We start from the raw sequence: 19625 nt of genomic DNA, 5'->3' as shown, positions 1-19625 counted from the left end.
CGGTGGCCCCACCTTGATGTATATATTGTATATCCACGCCGTCTATACATTTTTTCAGCTCATTTTATGGCATGATGCAAAAAATGAAGAATAAGAAAATCTCAGGTGGACCACACCACCGGAAACAGTACTTGACCATTAAAAACTTCTTGGGGCCACAAAATCTTTTAATTATGATGATATTTGTTTTTTCACTTCATCCGTATCTGTGTGACCTTATCAATAGGTTGGATAGAAAATAAACATTACAGTGGACCATAAGAAGTTTTTAATGGTGGGCATTCAATCACCACTTTTTCCTGTGGTGTGGTCCACCTGAGAGTTGGATCTTCTTTATTTTTTAAATCAATCCCTAAAATGATCTGTAAAAACGGATGGACGGTGTGGATATATTGAACATACATCAAGATGGGCCCCACGTTCGGGGCCGCACCTAATCCGCTCTCGTTGCCGTGAACCGTCAGATCAGATGTCAGGTGGACAAGGGTACTTACGTAATTAGGCAGTGGAGAAGGGCCAATTGTGAAACCACCCCTCTATAAAGGAAAACTTGCAAGGAGCCCCATGCAAACGAAGGCCGAAGTTCGTTCTTCCAATTTTGTCCCTCTTTCGACGGCCGAAGCAAGCCAGGAAAGGGAAGGGCAAAATGGGAATCGAAGAAATCAGCTGCGAGTGTCCGGCGCCACTGCCGCTGCTGTCCCTGAATCACGTGTCGTTCGTGTGCAGATCGGTGAGGATTTCAGTGAGGTTTTACGAAGAGGTGTTGGGATTCGTGCCGATCAAGCGCCCATCCTCTTTCAATTTCAACGGAGCTTGGTGAGTCCGTACAACTCCAATCTACTTGTAATTACCGTAGCATGCAAATGTGATCTTGTACGGGCGATCCGAGGTGGGCCACACCGTTCAGATCAATGGACGGCCAACGATCCCACCCTGATACACTAATGTGTACTGTTGATGTGTGGACGTGGCTGATTTTGCACCAGGTGATCTCCATGGTAGGGCCCACATTTTGCACGGCTCGGATCTCCAAAAAATTTAGGGTGCAGCATTTTAGCTGAAACGCTACCGTGAAAACGGTAGGACCCACCATAAAGATCGTCTGGAAGGAAAATCAGGCAGGTCTAATCGGAATTGGATTCGGTAATGGTCCTACTGGTCGGTACTGGTCAAAGCTATGTGGGGCCTACCATGATGTATTTATTTTATCTACGCCGTCCATCCATTTTTTCATAACATTCTAGGCGATGAGCTCAAAAATGAATTAGATCCAAAGCTCAAGTGGACCATACCAAAGGAAAGAGCGGGGATTCAATGTCCACCGTTGAAATTTATTGTGGGGCACATAAGTTTTAGATTAAGCTGATTTTTGTGTTTTCCCTCCATCCGGTTTATGTGACGTTATGAACGGGTTGGATGGAAAATAAACATCGTGGTGGGCCCTTGGAAGGTTTCAAAGGTGGGGTTCAGCTCCTACGGCTTTATATGGTGTGGTCCATCGGAGCTTTGGATCTTCCTCACTTTTGGGCTCATGCCGTAGTTTCAGATTGCAAAATGAATGAACGGCATAGATAAAACACATATATCATGGTGGGCCCACAGATCTCTTCCAGTCCCGACCAGTACCGAGTTTGGTACTTGGGGGGTCACTACCGAATCCGAGTCGGGTTTAATCATCAGGTAGGCCACACTGCATTGGAATAAATGACACCTGACAGTCTGACTCAACGTACTGGTATGGTGTACGGATTGGCTGTGTACCACACACACCGACCTGGGGAAGCGGATTGGCTACTCCCCCTGACACCAGCCAATGGCTGATGGTCAGTGTTCCGTGGGCCCCACCATGATGTATGTGTTTCATCCATGCCGTCCATCTATTTTAACAGATCATTTTAAGGTATAAGACCAAAAATGAGGTATATCCAAATCTTTAATGGACCACATTAAAGGAAACAGTGTTGAATGAGCATCGACCATTAAAAAACATTTTGGGGCCATAAAAGTTTTGGATCAAGCTGATTTTTGCTTTTTCCCTTCATCTGGGCCTGTATGACCTAATCAACCTATTGGATAAAAAAACATATATCATGGTGGGGCCTTGTCCAATAGCCACCTCCCTATTGGCAACATTAGTAGGAAATCTGCGCAGGGAGCCAATTAGGTGACCTCTGGTGTGTGATTTTTGGGATCCATTCTAAAATGATCTGTAAAAATGGATAAACGGAAAGGATGAAACACATACATCATGGTGGGGCCCACAGAGCACCGACCACCAGCCACGGGGCTGGTGTCAGGGGGAGTAGCCAATCCGTCTCCCCGACCTGGCTGGTGTGTTGATGTCACCAAGTTATGTGGGTCCCATCATGAGGTGTGTGTTATATCCAAACCGTCCGTCCATTTGGGGAGCTAGTCATAAGGCTTTAGCCGAAAAATAAGACGCATCCGAAGATCAAGTGGACCACACTGTAAAAAGCAGCGGGGAATTGAACGTCTACCATTGAAACCTTGTCGGGCTCAAAGAAGTTTTGGATCAACGTGATATTTGTTTTTCCTCTTCGTACAGGTTTGTGACCTTACGAACAGATTGGATGGAAAATAAACGGTGTGGTGTGGCCTACTTTGGCCTTGGATATTAATAATTTTTTGTCTCATGCTCGAAAATGATCTATCCTAATGGATGAACGGCTTGGATATAATAAATACATCATTGTGAGGCCCATGTAACTTTGATCTCCTTTAAACCGTTCGTACAACTCGGAGCTCGTCTTCTCACGACACGTACCTACACCAGCCAAGTCGGTGGTGTGTGGTGCAGCAGCCAATCCGCTTCCGTACTGTTACGGCCCACCTGTTGATTGGATCAACTTTATTTCCGAGAATGACAATCTTCGTAGTGGGCGGTGGATTATGTGAGACGCCAGACTCACCCAAGACGGTGCGGCCCTTACCGTGGGGCCTACCTTGATATACGTATTCTGTATCCACTCGGTCCATCCATTTCTTCATTTCATTTTATGGCATTTTCCCAAAAATGAAGCAGATCCACTTATCAGGTGGACCATACCATAGGAAACAGTGGTGATTGAAGGCCCTACCATTAAAAACTATTGTGGGCCATTAATGGTCAATCACGACTCTTTCCTATGGCATGATCCACTTCATAATTAGATCTGCTTCAATTTCTGGGATAATGCCGTAAAAATGATCTTGGAAAAACGGATGGACGGTGTGGATACAGAATACATAAATAAAGGTGGGCCCCACGGTAAGGGCTGCACCGTCTTGGGTGAGTCCGGGGTCTCACCTAATCCTCTCCGTGCGACAATGGTTTTCATGGTACGGATTCCGTACATAAGCGGCGTGTTGGCGGGAAAGATTGTCCAGTACCGGAAGTTACGGTACGCTAGTAGAGGAAATGCTTTTTGCTAACTCCGCCTCTCACGGATTGAAACTTGATACACGTGTTGGAGATCCAACACGCTCACCTTGCTGGTTCCAGAGTGTCGATGCTTTATATTAAAAATTAGGGTGATCCAATAATCAGTGGGACCCACATGTAGAAAGGAAATGAACGGTTCCTGAGAAATTTCTGAATTGTCCACGTTACATTCAGATCGGCCTCACTTCTAATTTAATAATGCATCTTCACTGTGGGATGCACACGATGGACGGACGGATCTTTCACACGTGCAAGTTTCCATGTCTTACAGATGAGTGCCAAAAGATGGCAAGGTTGGAGTGTACTTAGCAGTCCTCATTTTGAAAATGTCGGTTATGGCCAACGGTTTAGTGATCCAAGCCGTTAATTTGGTGGGCCACAGTCTTGATGTGGTGAGCCTAACGTTTCTTCAATATCAGACGATCCTTAGCCGTAGAATCTTCGTCCGCTTTGAACCTTTGATGTAACATCCTCACCTGTCATTTTGTAGTCCAGTGATGGAATGATCAGGACCTTCCATTTCAAGACATTTCCACGGTGGGACCAGTATCTGGATCAATGAACCATCGGGGGCCTGGATGATGCTTGCAGATCCCATAACAGACCTTGGAACACTGCAACTTATAGTACTCCTAGCTGCATCAGGACACGGGGACCGTCCAATTGAGCATCTGCTCTGTCCGTTAGGTCCAGCACGCCTTTCATTAGATACTTTCTGAAAATCACACCGATAGGATGATTTTAAACATCTGATCAAGAGCTTATAAAAATAGACGGTCATGATTATTTAAAATGACAGCCAACTTACAAATGGATCAGATGATCTGATTAGTCTAAAGTTGACGGTGTGGCCCACGAAATGCAAACTCAGGCAACAGCAGTTTTGATGATCGAATGGAATACCCAAGTGGCCCAATGCAAGTAGGAGTATGATAACTTACGGTGGTCCGACAGCTCTGGATCATTTTTCTGTTCTTACTGTTACTATGTTAGTTCACCACCATCTAAAAATGGTGGTAACTCTTCAACCGCACGCTAGGAAAATCAAGACCATTCAAATCACTGATCCAACTGTTAATGGAGGATAACTAATTATTTTCCTTTCAACCGTTCATTTGATGGCTATCAAATATAATTCTAAAGATGCTTTTCATCAACGAGAACAGAATTTGGATGGTCTGGATCGTTGTGCAGAAATGCCACGTGTGTGCGGAGGACAGGTCATCACCATTTTCAAAATCTCGGCGCACGATCACTGTCAGTGTGTAGTCCTTGTTCGACGAGAATCTGAATTACATATAGCATCCGTCCATTCCAAATCGGATTGAGTCTAATTCCACTCGGTCAGTTGGATTCGTCTGGGAACAAGTCCAGGTCATCTGACTCGATCTGATCCAGACCACTGCTTATCTAATCCGATCCGAGTCCGACTTGGTTAGAGAAAACGAGTCGGATCAGACTGGGTGCGGTTCGAATCGGTCTTGATTTTATTTTTATTTTTTTGAAAATTTATAAATAAAAATGGTGGGCTACCGCTCCAAAATAATCCAAAATACAGGTTAAAATTAAAAAATATAAATAAATAAAAATGAAACCTATGTACCTACTTGATGAATGGAGATGATGAACGGTGATGATGAGTTGGCCGGATCAAGATGGCTGGGTGCGGCGCTCGTTCGGGTATAGACAAATGAAAGTAGCCGGATCGAGATGGTTGCTCATTCATGTAGAGAGAGAGAGAGAGAGAGAGAGAGAGAGAGAGAGAGATTTTAGGGATTTTGGGGATTTGAGAGGGATTTTAGGGATTTAGGGTTCGGGCCGTTTGGGTGCAGGTGCTGCTGGGTAGGGTAAAAAGTAAAAGAGAGAAAAAAAAAAAAACTATATATATACTTAGGGTAAAAATAGTAAAAATATTACACACACACACACACACACTTGATAATAGATCTGGATTGGATCGGATTGGATCCATTTGGATCGGGTTTTAGATTGGATCGATCTGGATTGACCACGATCCGAACTCGATCCGAAAAACTGTCAGATCTGAATGACCTTACTCGATCTGCACTGATATAGGCCATTGGTTCAGTTCGGTTTGGATCGGGTCGGATCGGGTCAGATCCACCGGATCAGGTCAGACGTGCCCAACTCTAATTACATATGATCCTCAGCCCCACGGTCTGCATGTTATCCTTGCATTTTCAGCTGGCACAAGTGGGGCCATGGTTCATTGATCCAAACCGTTGATCCAATGATCCGGCCCCACAGTTGATGGCTAAAGCCCTAAATGTAGGAAGATAGGTCATCACCATCAAACATTCCATCTTTTCCGGATGAATGTAAACTTCCTTAACTGTTAACTGTTTGCTATTTAGTCTAAAGAACCTCCATAGCATGAGTAGTTCCTGTAGTCGGAAGCTGTGGGGGTACACAGAGATGCCTATGACAAATCCACTCTGTCCATCAAGTTTGTAAGACCACAATAGGATAGGAATCTAAATTTTGTCGCGGATCCAAAACTCATGTAGGCAACACCAAATGAAATGGAAAGAATAGAAATGTCCACTTTTGAAACCTCCCTAGAACCAACCATGATGTTTATATGCCATCCAAACCATTCATAAGGTTAGTCGCACTCAAATAGAATGTAGGCACAAATATGGCATTAATGTGGGGTCCATAATTTTTTGATAATTCTGTAAATTGAAGTTTCTTTGATAATTTGGAGAGGAATTCAGTTGAGAAAGTGGTGGGTGTTTAAGGGTCTGGGAATTGTTTGCTTAGGAATATAAAAAGGTTGGGATTTAGTGAGTGGTTCCAAGAAAAAGTTTTGGATTGTGAAGCCAAAGCGGAGGCTTTAGTTTTTTCTAAATTCTTTCCTAGAGTATGTAGATATGTATTAGTGTAATTATTTTGTTCTATGATATGAGAGATATCTTTTGTAATTATGGAGCGTTCTTCTTTAAATTGAGAATTAAATTTAATGGTTGTTCCAATGGCATCCGTGACTGTGATTGCTCACAAATGAGGAAAAGTTTTGAGTAAATTATCCACTTTTGAACTAATTGGTGTGACATCATAATATTCTTTGGAGAGGACTTTTCTTGAGGATAATATTGGTGAAACCAGTTAAAGAAAAAGATGTTTTTTCATTGGGTTTTCATTTCTTGGAACCAAAGAGGCTTTAGCTTTGCTCTTTCAATTTCATAAATTTTTTTGAAGAACCAATTTTTTAATGGATGGGTTTTGATGTTGTCTATCAATGATTGTTTGTTAATTTCACACTCTTCAAATTTTTCGTCAGATGATTTATGGGTTATTGAAATCATATTTATCTAATGAGGAGAAAAATCATTCTCAGTAGGATTATAAGAATCAGGAGAATTTGGAGTAGCTTCTAGAGTGTAGATTGGATGAACAATATTAGAAGGGGAAGGATCTCTGAAAGATTTCGAAGAAGAAAACTTTGAATAGTTTGCAGGCTGAGGTTTATTTTGGGTTGGAGGAGGGTTGATGTTGTGGGACTTATACAATATTAATAGATTCATCTTCATTTGGTATATTATTTGTTTGACTTTCTCATTTTCTTGTCGAGGAGGTTCTGGAACGTTAGGAATTTTCCATTCGCCTATGAGATCTATATCACCACAAGCGATTGGCTTTGGGGTTGTGACTCTATTGGACATATTGGTAAGATGAAGGGTGGTTAAGCTTTTGGTTTGGTTAGAGTAAGCGACACTGGGAGCTATCGTCTTCATTAATTTATATATTACGTTTATATTTTCTGATCTAGGAAGCATATTAAAATCTTTTGTATGGACTCCTAATCATAGGAATTCAAGGAGATTGCAGTCTGTAAGGGATGCTAAGAAATTGGGTATGCAATTGAAGAAAGCTGGCCCTTGACTTAGATTAGCTTTAACTAGGCTGATTGAGGAATCTTTGAAAATAGGAAACCTTTGTCTCTGATGTATGCTAGGGTAGAGACATTTAATCCTAGCCTGGTGAGGGTTTTATCGCTACCTGAATTAGTATAATATGAACATAAAAGAATATTGAAGGAGTTCATTGTGCGCCAAGAGTGGGATATCATCATCGTGATCGGCTATTGGTCTGGTTTGTTCAGTGGTTTAGATAATATAGTGTATTTCTGTTGGGGATTTGTGCTGCGAAATCACACAGATCTAGATCTAGGATAGCAATCCAATGGCACCAAGCACACAAGAGAACACACAGATTTAACATGGAAAACCCTTGCGGGAAAAAACCACGGCACAAAGCGACAGAATTCTACTATGAAAGCATAAATTACGAAGAGAGAGGACTTACTCGATTCGAACAACCTCGAATCTCACGCTTGCTACACCCTTTAGAAACCCTAAAATTCTTTTAGGAACCCTTGGAACCCCTTTTGAAAGTCTTAGAATACCCTAGAATAGCCCTAGGGACCCTTATTTATAGTTTAGGAAACTCCCCTTTCGCACATCCTTGAAATCGCCTCAAATTTACACAGTCCACGCAGAATCCGCGCACTATCTACGTAACCCTCGACTAGTCGAAGGAAGGCCTCGACTAGTCGAGCAGACCCTCAATTGGTCAAGCGAGCCCCTCGACTGGTCGAGCAACACGGAATAGCGAGAGAACGGAGCCGCTGGACTTCGAGTCGAGTTGGCCTCGACTGGTCAAGTAGACTTGAAGACTTTTTTCTGACAACAATTTCTTCATTATTGAATGATCCTTAAAGATAAATTTCTCAAAAGGAACACTTGGAAAGTTCCAATCTTGAAGAGATTGTTCTATACCTTCATATCGGATTTCTTCTTGATTTTTGAGGGAAATTGTGTCTACATTAGATGTTGATGAAATGCTTGATGTTTTTGAAAGAATAGAAGAAGCATCGGATAGATTTTGGAGAAAAATAAACATCAGAGAAAGATTTTCGAGATGAAAACAACTTAGAGATCATTTTGTAACAATCCTAGAAGATTTACTTGAAAAAGATCTTCGACTTGAATCCATTAGGGCTTTTGATTTCAGATAAGTTTCTTATTAACAATATAAATCCCTATACATGCCTATGTTCTCCTAGCTATGGTAAACACGATATTGCGACAAAGGAGCCTCGGACCTTATCTTTAATCAAGTTGCAGTTCTAGATTCAAGAGGAAAAGGTTTTTCAAGTAAACTAATAGCGAGATTACAATATGATTTTCAAAAGAGATAACAAAACATGCTTCGTAAAAAAGATAACAAAAGAAGAAAGAATAAGAGAAGATTTTCATATTGAAACAATATTACGAAAATTAAAGGGACAAATTAAGTGGTTTGTATAACATAGACCATTGGGATTCGTCATGCCTTATTAGAACATTATAGCAGAGTGGGATCTAGGTTGTTTATATAAAAAGACATATTGAAATACTTGATTACCAGTAGAGGAACAACCTTGGCTCTGATTGTAGAATATACAGGATCGGACTGAAGTAACACTCAAAATACAACACAAGATTAGCTTGCTAATTAAGCTATCAATCACTTAGGACAACACTTAACTCGCTATTCGAGTTCTATTTTACGAAAGAAAAGAGTTCTCTATTTATAGACACTTCATTCAGACTTGAAGTCCGGATTTAAAACAACACAAAACAAAAGATAATTCTTACTACAGTAACACTATGCTGCCGACACTACAGTACTACTATAGTAATAACCGATACTACAATATTCGTACAATAATTGTTGATACTACAATGTGTAACAGTAAATATTCCAATGTTGCTATAGTGATTTCATTATTTAGTACTATAGCTACAGTGCTTTTTGTTGGTATGCTACAATGTCTTGGCTTCACTATCTCTTCTTTTGTCATTTTCCTTATTTTGCTTGGTTAGCATGGCTAGATTGAATTTGTTTTGACTATTGTTGGCTTTGGCTGTCGGTGCTACAATATTCTTGATATGGCTTTATTCAACTTATTGTATCTTTAACTAGATGATGGCTTGGTGACTTAATGGCTTCTCTGTTAACTTGATGACAACTTGACGGCTTGACTACTTGATGCCTTCTTTGTCTAGGCTAAATTAAAACATATCTGATTTGGAAGGAACTGCCGTTGATTCTTCATTGGAAGGATTTTGAGCAAAACCAACTTGATTGCATAGGGCTTGATCCTTGAGAAAAGATACTTCCTTTCGAAGTTTACTGATTTCTTTAAGGAGGTCTTGCTAGACTTGAGTATTGAAATCGACAATGGCTCCTGCTTTAAATGATTTTGGAAGAGGGGAAGGAGACTGAGGAGTTTGTTTGTGAAAAGGAAGCAATATTAAATTTATCCCACCATTTGCCAAAGGTTGTTCAAAATAAGCAAGGGGTAGAAGAAGGTGGATTGGGCTTAATTTAGCATTCCCAGCGAATGATCTAAGGAAATGTTTAATGAAAAAATTCATGGTTTGTTGCATTATTGGTGGGGCTTGAGTAGAGACTTCCATTAGTAATTGTGTATGACGTGGCTGTAGGATGATATTATGTTATGGACCACAAATTATCCACCATTTATCCAAGAATTAGGAAGGGATAAACTGAGAAATTTTTTTATATTGAAACTTATGAACTATGAATGAGATTTATTGAAATTTTGTAAAAGTAGGACATTGTCACATGCATCTTGATAATCAAAGTAAGTGAAGGGGAACATAGTTCCATTGGGACTTTTGACATATTTGACCGTGGAAAGATTCATTCCCCATTAAGGTTTTCCAAAACGGTAACGGTGGCCGTAACGGCCACCACCGTTACCGTTATTATATTGGTTACGACCCTTTTTTATATCTCGAAAAAATTGTTACAAGACCGTTACTGGCCATTTATGGGTTGTTTATCTTGTAACGGCCATTATGGCCGTTTCAACCGCGTAACGTGTAACGGTTATGACTGTTACCATTACGTAACAGTCGTTACGTGGCCGATTTTGAATACCTTGTTGCACATTTATCAAGAGAGATGATATGAATAATCTTAAGTTTGCAGAAGACTATTTCTTCAGTCGTATTATCTTTTTTGTTGTGGGTGACATAAGTGCTTTGGGTTTGGAGGAGAATGTATTCATAAAATTGTCGAGAGGTATTGGAGGTTTTTGGACATAAATGTTGGGGGGGGAGTTTGGCAATTAGTTGGTCAATCGAGAGCTACAATAATAAATAGTGAAAGCATTGTAGCAATAGTTGAATATTTATTATTATGTACTATAGTGTCTACAATTACTATAGTAATATTGTAGTGTCGGCAATATAGTATTACTGTAGTAAGAGTTATATTTTATTTTGTCTTATTTTAAATCCGAATTTCAAGTCTAACTGAAGTGTCTATAAATAGATAACTCTTTTCTTTCGTAAGGTATAACTCGAATAGCGAGTTAGGATTGTCCTAAGCAAATGCTAGCTTGATTAGCAAGCTAATCTTGTATTGTATTTTGAGTGTTACTTCAGTCCAATCCTGCATATTCTAAAATCAGAACCAATGTATTTGTAATATCTGCAAGTAATCAAGTATTTCAATAGGTCTTTTGTATAAACAACCAAGATCTTGCTCTGCTGTAATATTCTTTTAGTGATGGATGGACTGGATTTGTCACAAGAATCTCTATGGACCCCACACAGCTTCCGACTATAGGAACTTAGGCACGGGCAATCCACTTCCTTTCTTTGGGGAGAGTTTGGATGGGGATGAGAGTTGCCTATGCCACTGGCCAACAGAAAGTTCCTATATATGGAAGCTATGTGGGGCCTACTACATTGTTGGTGAGAAATCCACTCTGTCCATTGGTTTCGCAAGCTAAGAATAAGACAGGAATCTAAAAATTAAGTAGATCCAAAACTCAGGTGTGACACATGATATGAAATAGTGAGAATGGAAATGGCCGCCATTGGAACCTTCTCGGAACCCACCATGATATTATATGCCATCCAAACCATTCATAAGGTTATTTCCAATGAGATTATTGAAAGCACAAACATTAGCCACATCTAAAACTTTTGTGGCCTTATGAAGGTTTCAATGGTGGGTGTTCAATCCTCATTGTTTCCTGTAGTGTGTTCCACTTGAGTTTTGGATCTGCTTCATTTTTGGGTTTCCGTCTATTGTGAGCCAGCGAAATTGATAGACGATGCGGATTTCTCACCAACATTGTGGCGGGCCCACATAGCTGCCTAGGAGTTTTGGATCATGCACCTTTTAGGATTGTTTCCATTTGGAATTTTGGATGCACCCTTGGGGTCTATAAGGTGAATGGTTTGGACCATATATATGCAACTTCACATAGGAATTTTGAAAAGAGGAAATAGGCAATGCTCAATCAATAGAAGTGTTTGGGCAGGCAATACATTCTATATGTGGGACCCACCGTCATCCACATCCTCCCTGTATTGAGAACACGGTGGATGGAGCATACCTTGAAAATCTCCCAGATTGGAAGACCCAAACGGCCAGTATCAGGAACCATTTCAGTTAAACTGGACTGTTATTGTATTTTTCTTGCTAACCATCTAATTAAAAGTCACTGTCAAAAGCTTACAGTCTTCGCATTGAGTAGACTTTTAAAACATTGTCCATCCACAGTGGAACTTAATAGATCAAGAGAAAAGCTTTGATACTCTGCAGAGTGTGATTGATGATACACATGCACTTATATATTACATTGAAATTGCATACATTTCCTGCATATAATTGAATTAAACTGCTCAATTTATGCATACGGTCTTAGATGTATTGCAAACCAAAAATTACGAGTGTTTTATTTTCTTACTACAAGGTTTGTGGGCATTTAATGGATAGTTAAAATGGAAAAATATCCAATGGTCTAATCTCAACAAACATGCATAAAAAAAAAATAAATCAGAAGCTAGGACTGTGTAGCCAAGCTAAGTTTGCATTTAAACTTGGTGAAGGTGGTTTACACAATTTAGTGTATCAAGCGTCATATGTAGCAGGAGTATCAAATAACAACCCATAGACCAATTGTTTAGATTGCCGAACCATAGGCCTCACTTTTTAGAGTTGAAAACCCATCCAAATCATATATTGTGCAAAGATGCGGGCCATGTATCACATGATTATTACTCTCTCATCAGATGGGTCCAAACATATTATCCGTCCATTCATTCTTATCAACGCTATTAGGGATATTACAACTAATTGAATAATTCATAATTGCTCCATTACAACTAATTAATTGATTCCCAAAATCATGGGATCTTATTTTTTGTCTACATACAACGTACCTTTTGTTGTCAGATGTCTTCAATCTAGATAGAACAGGGTCTGTCGATGGCATCGACAGACCACTCGATCCCATCGATAGCCCATTTGATCTCATCGAGAAAATTCAGATTTATTCCCTTTGCTCACTAGACATTTTTTTTTGTCCAAATTGATCTGATCGAAGGTGGCTTTTATTCCATCGAAGGGCCTTTGATGGCTATCAATCCCGTTGACAGAAACGCGCGGTTTTGCAGAATTGTGGGAATTGTTTTTTATTCCGGGTGCGACACCATATATGGGTGTAATTCCGGGATAAGGGTAATCCTAAGCTATTCTAAGGATGGCTAAATGTTTTGGGGGTTTGGGGAAAGTGAAAACTAGGGTTTTCAAGCATTGTAATTAATTCTCTCTCTTGTACTTTTGCTTTCACAATGATTTGTCATCGCTTTGTGCCATGATTTTGTTTCCTGCAGGGGTTTTTTTCCAAGTAGAATCATGTGTGCTTTGTGATTGCTTGTTTATGTTTTCTTAATCTCGTATGATCTGAATTCGGGATTTGCTTTTGCGGATTCCCAACAAGTGGTATTAGAGCGTACGTTGGGATTCCAATTTGGATTGTTGATTAAGGGATCAAATGTGTAGTATGAAATGGAGAAGCTTACTAGGAACAACAACTTCGAACTATGAAAGGCGAAGATGAGAGGCCGTTTAGTTCAGCAAGGGTTGCAAAATGCACTGCTTCTTGTTGAGAAGCGTCCAGTGTCTATGAACAATGAAGTATAGGAAGAGTTGGATGAAAGAGTGAAAACCTCGGTCCAACTATGTTTGGCGAACGATGTCATTTACAATGTCCTGTATTAAAAGACCACCACGGGACTTTGAAAGAAATTAGATAGCTTGTACAAGACAAAATCATTGTCGAAACATCTGTACTTGTAGAAGCAATTCTATAATCTGAATATGGCAGAGAGGTCATATCTATATATTCAACCCCATTGGGTTGTCTCAAATACACAGAAAAGCTTATGCATGTCTTTGCTTTCAGAACTGCATTCCAGAGTCTTACGATAGCTTTGTAGACACCATGTGCCACGGTAGAGAGACTATTGATTTTGATATTGTCATCTCAGTCCTTCAGTTGAGGGTGTTGAGAAAGAAGGATAGTAGCACAGTTCCTCCATGGATGCGTTGGTAGCTAGGGGAAGGAATTTAGAGCAGGATAAGGGTAATTCATCGTGTTTGCAGTCCAAGTCTAAGGGCAAGGGGGAGATGGAGTGTTGAAACTGTGAAAGACAGGAGCATATGAAGAAATATTATTGAAATCCTGAAGGCCAAAAGGGAGATAAGGTAGACGAAGCACCGAAAGAGGCCAATGCAGAGGAGTAGAGTGAGGATGTGGACACCAGTGATGTTTTGACCGCATCCAAATCCAGCCGCCTCAACGATGAATAGATTTTGGATAACGAGGACGTTATACCACATGACCTCGCATCAGGATTAGTTCACCACGTATGACCTTGCTTATAAGGTCGTTGGATTTGGATCGGCGCGCATCAAGATGGCTGATGAGATGGAATGCATCCTGACAGATGTGAGACATGTTTTTGACCTACATAAGAATCTGATCTCTCTGGGAGCTCTCGAGGAATTGGGTGTAAATTCACCGATTGTGATCATCTCCTGAAGGTTTCAAAAGGGACACTCGTAGCGATGAAGGTATAACGAAATGGTAACATTTATAGATTGATTAAGAATACTGTATCGGGTAGAGCTGCAACGTCTGTAGCGTAGTCCACGTCGCCACATTTGTGGCATGCATGTCTAGGTCACATGAGCGAGCATGGTATGAAAGTACTTTCTAATCATTCCTTGATTCTTGCATTTAAAATCATTAATTTGAATATATGCGAACATTGTATATTTGGTAAACAATCAAGGTTATCTTTTAAGTTGGGAAAAGATGTTAGTAAGGGTACTCTAGATTATGTGCATTTTGATGTATGGGGGCACCTTCCTCCATTGTTTCTATAGGAGAGTTGTCATTCTTTGTGTCATTCATAGATGACCATTTTAGAAAGGTGTGGATGTACTTTATGAAGTACAAGTCGGACATTTTTGCCACATTCAAAGTGTGGAAGGCGATGGTTGAAAAACAGTCAGGGCGGAAGTTAAAATTTTTTAGTACAAATAATGGATGTGAATTCAGTTTTAATGAATTTAACCAATTTTGTAAATATGAAGGGATCGTGCGGCATAACACAGTCAGGTATACACCAGAGCAGGATGGTGTGGCAGAATGGATGGATCAGACTTTCTTGGAGAGAGCTCGAATCATGTTGAGCAACGCTGGGTTAGGCAAGGAGCTATGGACTGAGGCTGTGAACACGGCCTGTTACTAAGTGAATCGGTCATTGTTTACGCCGATCGGTTGTAAAATTTCAGAAGAAGTGTGGAGTGGCCATGATGTTAATTACTTGGGGCTGTGAGTTTTTTATTGCGATATTTGCTCTCATGTACCGTTAGTAAAGAGAGATAAGCTAAACCAAAGGGTTAAGAAGTATATCTTTATTGGCTATGGTGATTGTGTGAAGGGATATAAGCTATATGACTAAGTCACATAAAAGATCACGATCAGCTTCGACGTCAGGTTTGATGATGATTCTTTGTTCCATAAGGAAGAACACAAGAAATCGAGGAAAATTAGCAATGATGGACATTGAAACAACCTAAAAATTGCAGATTACCAGTGAGATACAAGGATGACTCAAACATTGCATTCACCATTATTATAGATGAGGGGGATCTGTCCACCTTTCAAAAGCACTGGATAACCTACATGCTAAGAAGTAGATGGCGGTGATGCAAGACGAGATGGGCTCTCTGTATAAGAATGAAGTGTAGGAGCTGGTGGAGCTCCCCGTTGGGTGTAAAACGATCTGAGTCTAACTAGATTTACAAGAAGAAATATAACAAATATAAAGAAAGGTAGCGAAGGGGTATGCTCAGAAAGAAGGTATCGACTTCAGTGAGATATTCGTGCTGATTGTCAAGTAGGTATCTATTAGGTTTGTGTTGGTGTTGGTTGCCCAATACAACCTTAAGTTGGAAAAGATGAATGTAAATACTACTTTCCTACATGGGGAATTGGAAGAGTAATTCTATATGAAGCAACTAGAGGGCTTCAAAGAAAAGGGGTTAGAGGATAAAGTTTGTAGGTTGAGAAGGTCATTGTACGGCCTTAAACAGTCGCCTAGGTAGTGGTACAAGAAGTTTGATACTTTCATGGTGAGTTAACAGTTTATCATGAGTGAATATCATCACTGTGTCTACTTTAAGACACTGAGTGATGGAGGATTCATTCTATTGGTATTATATGTTGATGACATCCTTATCATCAGTCAAAGCATGTCTGAGATTAATATATTGAAGACTCAGTTGTCAGGGACATTTGAAATGAAAGATCTGGGGGTTGCAAAGAAAAGTCTCGGCATAGACATACATAGAGACAGACAGAGGAGCAGGTTACAGTTATCTTAGGCAGTGTACCTTGAGAAGGTATTAGTGAAGTTTATGATGGATAAGGCTAAGCCAGTTAGCACACCCCATGCTGCTCACTTCAAACTTTCTTCAGAGCAATGTCCTATTACAGATGAAGAAAAGCACGTTATGTCTCGTGTGCCCTATTCAAGCGTAGTTGACAGTTTGATTTATGTCATGATCTCTATGTGACGCAGGGATGTGCGTGATGAGGTCGATCACCATCTTCCTCAAAGGTATCTACTTCGAATCCACGGAGCTTATCTGGACTCCTTATAGAGATTTCTCGAATCCACGAGGAGAGATAAAAATAGAAATAAATTCTAAATAAATAAGAAATAAATTGATTGATGATATATATATATATATATATATATATATATATATATATATATATATATATATATATATATATATATATAAAAGGAGAGGACAACCTCACTTACCGTCCATGGAGGGGTACAATCCCGCTCGTTTTTAAAATCGTGACTTACTATAAATGGTAAACTTACTATTTATAGATGGTCATGATTTCTACTAGACCTCATGGTTTTTGGCCAAAAATGATAAGTGTCCTATTTGGCTTAACCATGTTATTCTCCTAATTTTTCTAATCACATTTCATCTTGGACACAACTCCTAAAACTCAATGGATCAAAAGTTATGATCGAACTAAAACTTACCATAAATAGTAAAAATGGAATTAAAAAGGACTTCCGATTATCGATCTGATGGAATCTTGCAAATTCGGCGTGGGCAACCCGACGTAGAGTTGCATGGTTAAAGTAGCTTCTCTTACCCCAAAATCATATATGGCACGTCAAATAACCCATTCCGGTTTGCAAGATATGCATGTTTTAAGGTTCTGACGGTCCCGATCACTTCCGCCTCCGATCAGACTTCTCTGGTCCATCTTAGACATGAAAGTGTCCGTGACCCACTCTACATCACTATGATGCCAGATATTTCACATGCAATTGGTGTTGTGAGCAAATACACGTTAAACTCCGGCAAGTAACATTGGGAGGCAGTGAAATGGCTACTTTGTTATCTACGAGGTACAACGGACTATGTCTTGACATTTCAGGAATAAGAGGGAAAGCTTATAGGTATGTTGAGTCGGATTATGCAGGGAATGTGGACGACAGAAGGTCAACTTCTGGTTACTCATTTGTATTAGTGGGTGGAGCGGTCAGTTGGATGTAGGGCTGTACACGAGTAGAGTTAGCTCAGTTAGCTCGACTCGAAAAAGCTCGATTCAACTCAGTTTGAAACTGAGTTTGAGCCAAGTCGAGTTAATTTTTTGAGCTCGAAAAAATTTCAAACTGAGTTCGAGCTTACCCGAGGTCGACTCGACTCGGATCGAACCCAACTCAAATCGAACTAGTTCGGTGACTCTGTTACTTTGATATTGCTGTTGCTCATCAAGTGTTTGATGAAATGACTCAATGAAGTGTGGCCGGTGGTAAGGAAGGTACGTATATGAAATGATGGAGAAGGTGAGCCTGAGAAATGATGGACGGATTGGCAGAGTGAATTTATCACGACCATTTCTTTTATGTCCCACAAAGCTTTCGGCCACGGGAAGTTGCTATATGCAAGGTAACTGGCAATTCACGTCCTCATTTCAGCCATTAAAGCTTTTCTTCCCATGTGTAACACCTCGAATTTTCGCTATTTTGAATTAACAAAAATCCTTAATTTTTTTTTCTTATATAACTAGCCACATCGTCACTTGCTGACCCTTGATACTCGAGATGGGCTTATACGTGGCTGGTGCCGATAAAGAATCATACAAATAAGATTGATCAACCGTAGAAAACCAATGAATCCAATCGATCACTCAAACATCGAGTTTAGCCCCATGATTTGTTCACATAGGGCCCAAAGCTAACCGACCCATCGCTAACTAATCAAGACAATTGTAACTAAGTTAAAGATCTACCTAAAGCCGATTCAGCTATGGCCCGGACATTAATTAATAAACTATGGCCCGGACCTTAATTAATAAACTAAGTCAACCCAGTTACTCTTTTAGCCTAAAACTGACGGTTCAAAGTGATTGTGACCGAATCACCCTTTTCGCTAATTTCGAATAGGCCATATTGTGAACTTAGTTAATCCATACCTCAACAACTGTGCCCAAGAAATCTCCCTACCAAATTTATTCCAGAAGTGCCCCGATTACTCGAACAAGCTCTAAACTACTTGTTAGTGGGCCGCTAGTTCCGAAATTATAAAGTCTATCTCATTGGGCTTGTGGTCCATTGCGGACAACGGATTCAAAAGATGCCTTGAAACAGATGATTCGCGCCGTCTAGTCGGCACTTATAAAATGCAACTCTCCCAAGTATTGGCCAAAAATCTGAATTTTAAAACAAATGGCCCGCTACCTAGGACAATAAATTAGGGCATTTCAGCCGTCGGATTTCACCCAAATTTATACCGTAGGTTGAAGATATTTCCCTGCACTCGTCCATCAAATCTGACCCCCGATCGAGAAACGGTGACTATTGATCACAAATCGGACCCTTGCGATAAAACCCCACGTCCGTTTGCCATCAAACTTTGCACAGCCCTTCTTTAGACCATGGAGCACCTATCCCATAAATTAGATGGGCCGGGAGGCCATCAGGGCAGCCCCAACAGCCAGGAATGCGTCCCACAAGGCCGTTTGAAGCAATTAATGGAACCCAAGGCCAAATGATTTAATTCCAGGGTATAAAACCCTTAAACCCCTCTCTTCCATAGAATTTCCAGTAGCTGAGGGGGGGGGGGGGGGGGGGGAGGAAGCTAGGAAATTGGGATTTCCTGTACTCCCACCTCCACATTGCCGGGAATCTCGGCCTTATCGCCGTAAAGGCGAGCTACGTCCTCGACACGTCAAGTTTACGGACCCGACGGCGCTAGAGCGACCACAAGAGCTTCCGGTCAACAAATAGGTGCGGACCATTATCTTTAGGTGGCCAACTATCAATCCTAGGATGAAGTTAATGATTGTGGTTGCTGAAATTGTTGTGCATGTGTGATTTGTAGGAATTTCGTTAATGAATTCTCCTTGTAGTTTGCCTAAACATGCATAGGGAAATCAATGCTTAATTCCAAGTCAAATAGACTAGGCTGAATTGAACATTGCCTTCCTTCCTTAATTTTCCTTCTTTTCATGAATGATTCAAGTTGGATCACCCCCAAATTTGATTGAACTTGAAAATTGTGCTGCATGTTTGTCTATGCATCAGATTTTACTCGAATGTTCGTTGCTTGTTGCATGCATGACTGAATTTCCTGCAAATAAGAGTAACATGTGATCCTTTCTTTATTATTAGGAAATCTAACCTTGTATGCATGCATGTCTAGTTACTGCCATTAGGAGTAGTTCGCATTCCCTTTT

The 19625-nt window shown here is 40.4% G+C and overlaps 1 protein-coding gene across 1 annotated transcript in view; it reads left to right on the top strand.

The window, feature by feature from the left end:
• Window positions 1-574: 574 nt before the first annotated feature.
• The window catches only part of LOC131243407 (glyoxylase I 4-like), a 39827-nt gene continuing 20776 nt past the window's right edge, over window positions 575-19625 (top strand). The window contains exon 1 of the mRNA XM_058242756.1: window positions 575-816. Within this exon, the coding sequence (XP_058098739.1) occupies window positions 647-816 (170 nt within the window). The 5' untranslated portion in view covers window positions 575-646. The remainder of the gene's footprint in view (window positions 817-19625) is intronic.

Source organism: Magnolia sinica, chromosome 4 (genome assembly GCF_029962835.1).
Source record: "Magnolia sinica isolate HGM2019 chromosome 4, MsV1, whole genome shotgun sequence".
Lineage (NCBI taxonomy): Eukaryota > Viridiplantae > Streptophyta > Magnoliopsida > Magnoliales > Magnoliaceae > Magnolia > Magnolia sinica.
Note: the sequence above shows the minus strand (reverse complement) of the source record. Positions and strands in the feature narration are given on the sequence as shown.